The sequence below is a fragment of the Anomalospiza imberbis genome, chromosome 16 (assembly GCF_031753505.1).
Source record: "Anomalospiza imberbis isolate Cuckoo-Finch-1a 21T00152 chromosome 16, ASM3175350v1, whole genome shotgun sequence".
Taxonomy (NCBI): domain Eukaryota; kingdom Metazoa; phylum Chordata; class Aves; order Passeriformes; family Viduidae; genus Anomalospiza; species Anomalospiza imberbis.
In genome coordinates, this window is record NC_089696.1 from 10,277,002 (window position 1) to 10,286,113 (window position 9,112).

Sequence of the window (9,112 nt, forward strand, 5' to 3'; positions counted from 1 at the left end):
TATTGTTTGTCCTGCATTTCCTCATGGGTTCTATGTTGTATCCTCAACTGGGGCTCTTTCATTCATTTTAGGAGTAAAAAGTCTCCACTGGTTTAAAATAAATAAATAAATGACTTGCAATTAAACAGGTAGAAAATTATAGTGCTATAAAGTAAGCCTACTTTTCCTCTTTCACTAAGTGCTCTGATGTAATAATTTGGAGTTTTACTGCTTTCTTTCTATGCAATAAGTCTGGTTGCAGTATATAGAGAATTCAATACAGTAATGGTGTTTAAATTTTTCACTATATGCTTTTCAATGTTTGTGTTACTGTAAAACAGGAAAATCTTAGGAAGTTCATTATGTACTAAATAACAGAATATTTTAGAGTTGTATACAGAAAAGAGGTAGCAGATTCTGACACAGGTTTAAGTTATTGTTCTATATAATGCTAGGACTTTGCAAAAAGGTTTTCCATAGAAAATAGAAATATTCAACAGAGCCTGTCTTTTAAAGGCAGTTCAGCTTAGCTGGGGGGTGTGTGTTTGGTTTGCACTATTGAACTGGGTAATTTGTGTTTGTTTGGCTTTTTTTTTTTTTTTCAGATTTTGACTTCAGTGTGCCAGGATCAATGAAACTCCACAACCTTATCTCCAAACTAAAGAAATGGATCAAAATTCTGGAGGCCAAAACTAAACAGCTTCCAAAATTCTTCCTCATAGAGGAAAAGTGCCGCTTTCTAAGTAACTTCTCAGCTCAAACTGCGGAAGTAGAGATACCTGGAGAATTCCTTATGCCAAAGCCAACACATTACTACATCAAGATAGCAAGGTAACCTAAAGATTTGCTTTGGTAGCTGTAATTCTGAAAACAGAGAAGGAAATTAAAGCCCTCTCCATCCATCCATCCATCCATCCATCCATCCATCCATCCATCCATCCATCCACTCTGCAAATGTAGATAGATATTTTACAGTCAATAAATATTTTATATATGTATATTACATATATAGTCAAACTTTGATGTAAGACCTTTTTAATTTTCCCTCTTTCAATAATTTTACATTTGATCACTAAACACCTGCACTGTTCAGAGCATATTTGCTTTTCTTGTGCCTTGCTGTAAGTTGAGAACCGTGCTTTTGTTGTCATCACTAGCGATCCTGTTGTTCAAAACACTTACAAAGCTGTCTCCAAATGCTCCTTCATGGCAGGTTCATGCCCAGGGTGGAGATAGTGCAGAAGCACAACACGGCCGCTCGCAGGCTGTACATCCGCGGGCACAACGGGAAGATCTACCCCTACCTGGTGATGAACGACGCCTGCCTGACCGAGTCGCGCCGCGAGGAGCGCGTCCTGCAGCTGCTCCGCCTCCTCAACCCCTGCCTGGAGAAGAGGAAGGAGACCACCAAAAGACATTTGTTTTTCACAGGTACCGCAAGGAGAGAGATCTGTGTTGTTTTTAAATGTAAGTTGCGCTCAAAGGTTATAATGAATGGAGGTTTTTTGAATATTCAGAAGGTAAATTCACATCTGTCTAAGTGATTAGTCTTGTCTGGAGCTGTAGCTCCCCTCTGGATGAGTGCAGCTGATTGCATGGGATTTGGGGTGTTTTTAGAAATGCTTATGTGCCTTGCTTATGGTATCAAGTGCACTTGTGAATATTTAAGGCAGAGATGCCCACTGGGCCTGTTGGTGTGGAAATGGGCGCGCGTACTAAAACAGTGTTGAAGTATGGGAAATACAACATTTAGAGACAGCAGAAGAGGGACAGAACAAAACCTTTTCTCCCCGAGTTGTGATATACAAATAGTGAATTTCTTTTTCCTCTTCCACATAACACAGAAGAAATAATTTTTCTTTTTTCTGCTGAATTTCATCTAAACAAAATATTACCCTCTTTCCTAAAGGTAAAGAAAAATAGGAAGAATGATGAATGCTCAAGTTTTTTTCAAAAATACCGTTGATATTTTTGTCAAGAAAACCCTGCTGTAATTCTTTTTTGCCTGAGCTTGTAAATTGGTTATGAGCATAGCATTAAAAGTTTTCTGTTGATAGGCTCCAGTTGATATCAGGGTTGTGTTTTGAGGGCTGGTGTGCCAGCCTTTGGGCTCTGGATGAACTCAGTTTTGCTTTGCTCTCTCTGCCCCGCCCCTGCGCAGTGCCGCGGGTGGTGGCGGTGTCCCCGCAGATGCGGCTGGTGGAGGACAACCCCTCCTCGCTGTCCCTGGTGGAGATCTACAAACAGCGCTGTGCCAAGAAGGGCATCGAGCACGACAACCCCATCTCCCGCTACTACGACCGGCTGGCCACGGTGCAGGCTCGGGGCACGCAGGCCAGTCACCAGGTACCACAGCAGGGGTTAACCCAGGGCTGTCCCCTGCACCCTGCTGTGCCCTGCCCCGGGCAATTCCACCCAGGGCTGTCCCCTGCACCCTGCCCTGCCCCGGGCAATTCCACCCAGGGCTGTCCCCAGCACCCTGCCATCCCCTGGGCAATTCCATCCAGGGCTGTCCCCTGCACCCTGCCATCCCCTGGGCAATTCCATCCAGGGCTGTCCCCTGCACCCTGCTGTGCCCTGCCCCGGGCAATTCCACCCAGGGCTGTCCCCAGCACCCTGCCATCCCCTGGGCAATTCCACCCAGGGCTGTCCCCTGCACCCTGCTGTGCCTTGGCAAATTTCCCTCAGTGCTTCTTCAGAATTTAGGAAGTTCTTTATGTACTAAATAACAGAATATTTTGAAATTTAGAAAAGAGGTAGACGATTCTGACAGGTTGAAGTTACTGTTATATATAAAGCTAGGACTTTGCTAAAAGGTTTTCTATAGAAAATAGAAATATTCAGCAGAGCCTGTCTTTTAAAGGCAGTTCAGCTTAGCAGGGATGTGCATGTTTGGTAGATGTCATTAGATGTCAGATGCACGGTGCATGGGTAGTGGTTGGATTTTTTGCTTGTATTTTGATTTTGCATAATGGGAACTCTATATCTCTTCATTAGGTGATCTTGGAATTATTTTATTAAAAAAAAGGCTGTATTTGTATTGCTGGAAGTTGTTTTGAGTAAATGCAACTGAAAACAGGCAGGGTGCTGGTTGATTTTTTTTTTGTTTTGCTCTCCTGTATAGTGCTTTAGAAATAATTAATTGACAGCAGGGGAAAGAGCATTTCTAATTTACATAAGCAGCTACAGCATGGTATGTGAGGCAGGCTTCCCATGTTCTTCTAATATTTCTCTTAAAATTGCCTGTGGATCCATTCATCTAAGCCAAACAGAAGCAGTTGGACAATCTCACCTAATAAATTAAGTACTCAGAAAGAACAAAGCTCTCTGTCTCTGTAGCCTCCATCAAACAGCCAGTTGTGATGTATAAGGTGGTTTTATGTGGTTTTTTTTCTTAGAGTTAGTGCAAATTCATACATAAAATGCCAGTCCCATTCCAAATACAGCTATTAAAAAATACACAGTAGATATGCATTATGGATGTAGTTTAAACAATTGTCTCAGACTTTCTTTGTTACAAAATAAAAATGGAAGTGCTATGTAACATTTGTTTCTATTTTCAGAATTCTTACATTTGAAACTTTAACAGCCCTTTAATTGAAGTCAACATGACTATAATCCTTTCTGGTGTAACAGGACAGATCCTTCTTATTCTAACTAATTAGGTCTAGTCTATGCTATAGTAATTAAATATTTTGGTAGATTTTTTTTTTTTTTTTTTTTTTTTTTTTTTTTGCTTTTCCTAAAATGAGATACAGCAATTAAGAGCAGATGGGTAGTTGTTTTAGGTCGATTTGTCTGTTGCTAAGAAGTGCATTAAAAATGCCTTTTTCCAACTAACCCATTTGCTGTGCAGGTTCTCAGAGACATCCTGAAGGAGGTGCAGAGTAACATGGTGCCTCGCAGCATGCTCAAGGAGTGGGCTCTGCACACCTTCCCCAACGCCACGGATTACTGGACCTTCCGGAAGATGTTCACCATCCAGTTAGCCCTCATTGGCTTTGCAGAATTCATCTTTCATTTGAACAGGCTCAACCCTGAGATGCTGCAGATTGCCCAGGTATGCTTCAATTTGCTCATTCTCTCGTCTTGGATCAGATGGATATTTGCACTGTGCTTTTGAAATGAGTCAAAGTTCAACACAGATAATTAACAGTGCATTTCAGTAGGCTTTTTATTTCTGTGTGATTGCACATCCTGTAGGGAGTACTTTAACCTGCAGTCCCCTTGGACATCAACTCTGCCCTCTGTGGTGAGAGTTTAGAACTTTGTGAAATAGTTCTTAGATACCTGAACTCTTCATGTAAATGACTGATAAGTCTCTCTTTTTAGTCTTCTTTCTAATATATTGCTTTCAAATTATTCTTTCAATATATTGCGTTAATACCTTTGTATTAAATCAATTAGCTGTAAGAAAAATAAAATATAGACCTTCATTTTCTTAAAAGGGCTGTACCCCTTTTTAAATATCATTCTCTTTTGAGCATATCCATCAAGCTACCCCTCGTATTAATCAAGATTTTTCTGTTTTAACCCAATATTTAAAATTATGCTTGCCACCTTAAAAAAGGGCAAAGGTGGTATTTATTAAAGTCTCAATGTCATTTTAATGTATGGAGAGCTATAGTCTGTAGGGCAATTAGGATTTTTTGATCCCTCTGTTAAGTGTTCAGCTGTTTACCCACAGTGAACCTTGGACACTGAATGTTGTCCCAGAGGTCTATTGGCAGTGAGTCCACATAGATCAGGATCCAGAGGCATCTATTCCTTAAGTTTGGTATTACATGTATTTAGTAAGGGGTTTGGATGCAACATTTTGAGAGAAATACTTACCTTTGTGCATGCCATTATTTATAACTTCATTGCTCAGAGGTTGTTTGGCTAAACGAGTGAAAAGTACTGTTGGAACTCGGCAATAACAGACACAAAAACCCAACTCTTTTGGCTCCATGAACGAAAATGAGTTCCTTTAATTGCTCTTGTGCATCTTCCTGTTAAACCCAGGACACTGGCAAGCTCAACGTGGCGTACTTTCGCTTTGACATTAACGATGCCACTGGAGATTTGGACGCCAACCGCCCAGTTCCCTTCCGGCTCACCCCGAACATCTCGGAATTTCTCACCACCATCGGGGTGTCAGGGCCCCTCACTGCATCCATGATTGCAGTAGCTCGCTGCTTTGCACAGCCAAATTTCAAGGTTTGTAAACCTTTTTTGCAGGTTTGTATTCGACAATTTATAAACAAAACAGCACTTTTTTGGTGAAGGTAGGGACTGAATGATGGTGCGGATTTGTTTTAAAATTTTACCCTGAGGTCATCACAAAGGCCAGCTGAAATGTTGGAAATGTTTGGGAATGTTTTATGTTATGTGTAAACATTTAATTTGACTTTGGACACATAAGAGTTTGCTTTAGAAGCTTGAGACTGTTGGAGTTGGCAAATTAATACCAGTAACTCAAGTCAGTGATGAGAAAAAATAGGAAAGTATTCGTTGCAGGTATTTCTTTTCCATCCAAAGATAGAACTGGCCTCTAGAACATATATGTGTGTATATATATATTACTTACATATGTGTGGATGCTGTAGTCAGTGTTCTTTCCCTGTGTAGCAGAAAATAATATTCCCCGAGAGTGTAATGACTGCAATAAAACCCTCCAGCTTTTCAAAGTACTCCAGATCTTTCCCCAAAACTTCTGTCTGTGTGTGTGGTAAAAGTGGTAAAAGCCATTAATTTAGTGGAGTAATTTAAAAATAGGATGGACACAACTGTATCTGTGAATCAATATCTTAATATATATTATGAATTTCTGTAGGTGTCATTGTGTTGTGTTTTTCTAAAGGAGGCTTTTTATGAAAAGGAATACCTGGAGAGGAAATAATAAAATGTTTGGAAGCCACGCTCACCTTGAAAAGTCTGAAATTGCAATGTGGCACCAAAAGTGTCAAAATACTGTCAACTAAAATCTAGTTACAATTCTGTAATCTGATGAAACCTGATCATTCTGTGGATTAAGTGCTGTAATCTGATTTTTCTTCTTCATATAGGTTGATGGCATCCTAAAAACTGTGCTAAGGGATGAAATCATTGCGTGGCACAAAAAAACCCAAGAGGACACCTCCTCTCCGCTGTCAGCAGCTGGGCAGCCCGAGAACATGGACAGCCAGCAGCTGGTTTCTCTGGTTCAGAAAGCTGTGACTGCCATCATGACTCGCCTGCACAACCTGGCCCAGTTTGAGGGCGGGGAAAGCAAAGTCAACACTCTGGTGGCAGCTGCCAACAGCCTGGACAACCTCTGCCGGATGGACCCCGCCTGGCACCCCTGGCTGTGACTTGAAGCTTTCAGTAGTTTGACTTTTTTTTTTTGTTTGTTTTTCTGGGGTTTTTTTTTTGTTTTTATTTCCTCCTGTTGTTTGTGCTGTGAGCCATATTTTGTTTTAAGAAAATGTGAAAAAAGCTTTCCAGATGACGGCTTACCTGTCACCCTGCGTTTTGTCCGTTTTTATTCTAGCTGTGTTTACAGTACTATGGCGTTTTTACTGGTTTTAATTTCATGGGGAGACATTGCCTCCTGTTTAAGCAGTTGATATGCAACAGCAGCTTTTGCAAATAGATTAAAATGAAGAGAGAAAAATAATATACAGAAAAATCTAATTTTATGATGAAGACTATGAAACTAGCATTGTTAGATTTAGGGTCTGCCATTCCTAATAACCTGCAGTATATAATTTTTTTATATAATAGTAATTACTAAAAAGAAAGAAAAATACAGTAATCCCAGTTACTGAGTTTTCCTCCTTGAAATTTTACTTAATCACTCTCTCTTCAGAATGCCAAATTGAAGGCACAGATAAATGCTCTTAACTTTTAAGTTTGCTTCAAATTTACATGAGCAATGTTGCGTTGTACAGACAATTTTGTACCAAATGTTATAGAGGTGAGATTTTGTTAGGCACTGAGAAAATGATGATCAAATTGTGCTGACTTTTCCTGGAGCACAAGCTATGTACAGTAAAAGTGTAAACCATTTAGAGTATTTGGTTTAGTCGTGGACAGTGTTTGGGGAGAAGTTTATAAAAGGATGGAAAAAAATCATCCTTTGATACCTGTATTTGTCTGTAATAGAGAAAAAAGTGAAATCTTACCAAGATCTCTTTACTGTTTAGAATTACAGTAGCTTCTTTAGAATGAATCTGTTCCTTTGTAATTTAAGAAGAGCAGTTTAATGTTTCACTTGTCTTTCTGTTGTGTTAGCATTTTTATAAAACTTCGGTGTTGAGAATGATAAATTTGTACAGAGTGACTTTTTTCCAAATAAATATTTTATAAAACTCTCTGTGGTAATAATTTTATTCATAATATTTTTAATATTATCCTATGAGTATGATTTTGCTTCATTGTATGATGGATAAATCAAGCATGGCCTTTCATTCCCATGCTTGGCGCTCTTTTTGTATTAAAGAGAGTATTGCTCTATGGTACTATGTGCAAGGGGAAGCTCAAATAAATGAGTGCTAAGGACAATATAAGGATTTGGAAAACAAACATCCTTTTTTTTTTTTTTTGCAAAGACTTCCTTATCAAAATTATGTTGGCAAGAATAATCTTCTTGTAAAACATAGCACTTCCTGCATGTGTCACAACACACTCTGTCTGCAGTCATTCACAACTGAGCTCAGTGCTTTCATGACTTGAAGGGAATTGTTGCCTTCCCTTTATTGAAGATTGTAATATTTGCAGCTGTGAAATACAGCACACACTGCACAGAGGAGATGCAGGATCATTTCTTATTTGCACATCTTGGATATGTCTGAGAGATGACAGCATTCTCTGAAAGGAAGTAAGTCATCAGATAATTCAGCCACTTTTCTGTCCATGATAGAAATCTTAATGGAAAAACGTGAATGTGAGTTAAGAGACAAACTTTGTTGTCTTTGGATTTGTGACATCTCTCTTGCTCGTGGCATTGTCTCAGATATACTCCTGAAAGAAGACTTGGGGTGTGAGGGAGCAGAGAGTTATTTTAATGAGCTCCCTGATGGTGTTAATATGCAAATGTTAATACCTGGTTCTCTTCTTTCATGAGCGTATTCTATGGGTGCACCTCAACTTGTGAGAAGCCTTACACAGTCTTAACCCAGAGTTTTACCACCAGCTCAGGAGATAAATCTGAAAGCTTTTAGTTATACATGAGCATTCTTCAGAGCCTGGGGGATATCTGACATCTCTTGTGTTAGCAGCAGCTGTCCATTAGCAGGAGAATGGTTTGACAAAGTACAGGGTAGGAAGTTCCTGATTATCATCAGGAACATGTGACATCTATCTTAGCTGCATTTAATTTTTTATGATTGTAGATAAGGGTTCCCTCTGTCTTGTTAGGGATCCATGCTCAGAAGGCATCTTGCTGAGCAGATACTTGAAAGAACTACATTAAATGTCAATTCACTCTAAGTATTCCCTTCAAGGTTTCTTCCCTCAGATTAGATACTACACAAAAAAATCCCATGTCATTACTTTGCAAAATCAAACACTCAAGAGAGGTCAAATTTAAAATTCTCTCTGAAACTGTGTGTATGAGCATTATGCCATTCTGAAAATTCCTCCTGTTGTGTTTGTTTTCTAACTTCTGTAGAGTTACAGACAGATTTCACCAGATCTTCATGAGGGTATCTAGTCACAAGTCCTTGACGCCAAAGTTGTGCCAGCCATAATTCTGTAGAAAATACATGTTGGTAGGCTTTGGCATGTTTACCTGTGTTGGTGTGAATTGGGCACTCTGGGAGGTCACTCAAGGCAAATTAGAAATACTAATAACTAAGAAGCAAGTCTGGCATGAAAACTTGGATAAAAATGTAAGGTGTGGATATTATATGGAGAATAAATAGTTGTCAGGTTTCTCAAATTACACTGTTTTTTGTCTCCTGACTTTTGTAATCATGTTTGACTCTGTCTTTATTAGATGATGCTGCTGCAATTTAAATTTTTGTTATTACAGTCTGCTCTCAAAGTTGATTATCAGAATTTGCTTAAGTGAATTGTACTCTGAAACAAAAGCCTTTAACAGTAGTTGAGTGTTTGAGTCCACCCTCTGAAAGTGGTGTGCCACTTTCCTCTCCTGTAATTGTGCTGTCCA

General features: G+C 39.3%; 1 protein-coding gene across 2 annotated transcripts in view; it reads left to right on the plus strand.

Annotated features, from left to right (window-relative positions):
* Window positions 1–7,313, plus strand: part of TRRAP (transformation/transcription domain associated protein) — a 74,491-nt gene extending 67,178 nt beyond the window's left edge. For both annotated transcript variants that reach the window (XM_068206998.1, XM_068206999.1), the window contains exons 67-72: window positions 585–810; window positions 1,193–1,410; window positions 2,141–2,325; window positions 3,836–4,039; window positions 4,984–5,178; window positions 6,027–7,313. In XM_068206998.1, the coding sequence (XP_068063099.1) occupies window positions 585–810; window positions 1,193–1,410; window positions 2,141–2,325; window positions 3,836–4,039; window positions 4,984–5,178; window positions 6,027–6,311 (1,313 nt within the window). In that variant the 3' untranslated portion in view covers window positions 6,312–7,313. The remainder of the gene's footprint in view (window positions 1–584; window positions 811–1,192; window positions 1,411–2,140; window positions 2,326–3,835; window positions 4,040–4,983; window positions 5,179–6,026) is intronic.
* The last annotated feature ends 1,799 nt before the right edge of the window (window positions 7,314–9,112 follow it).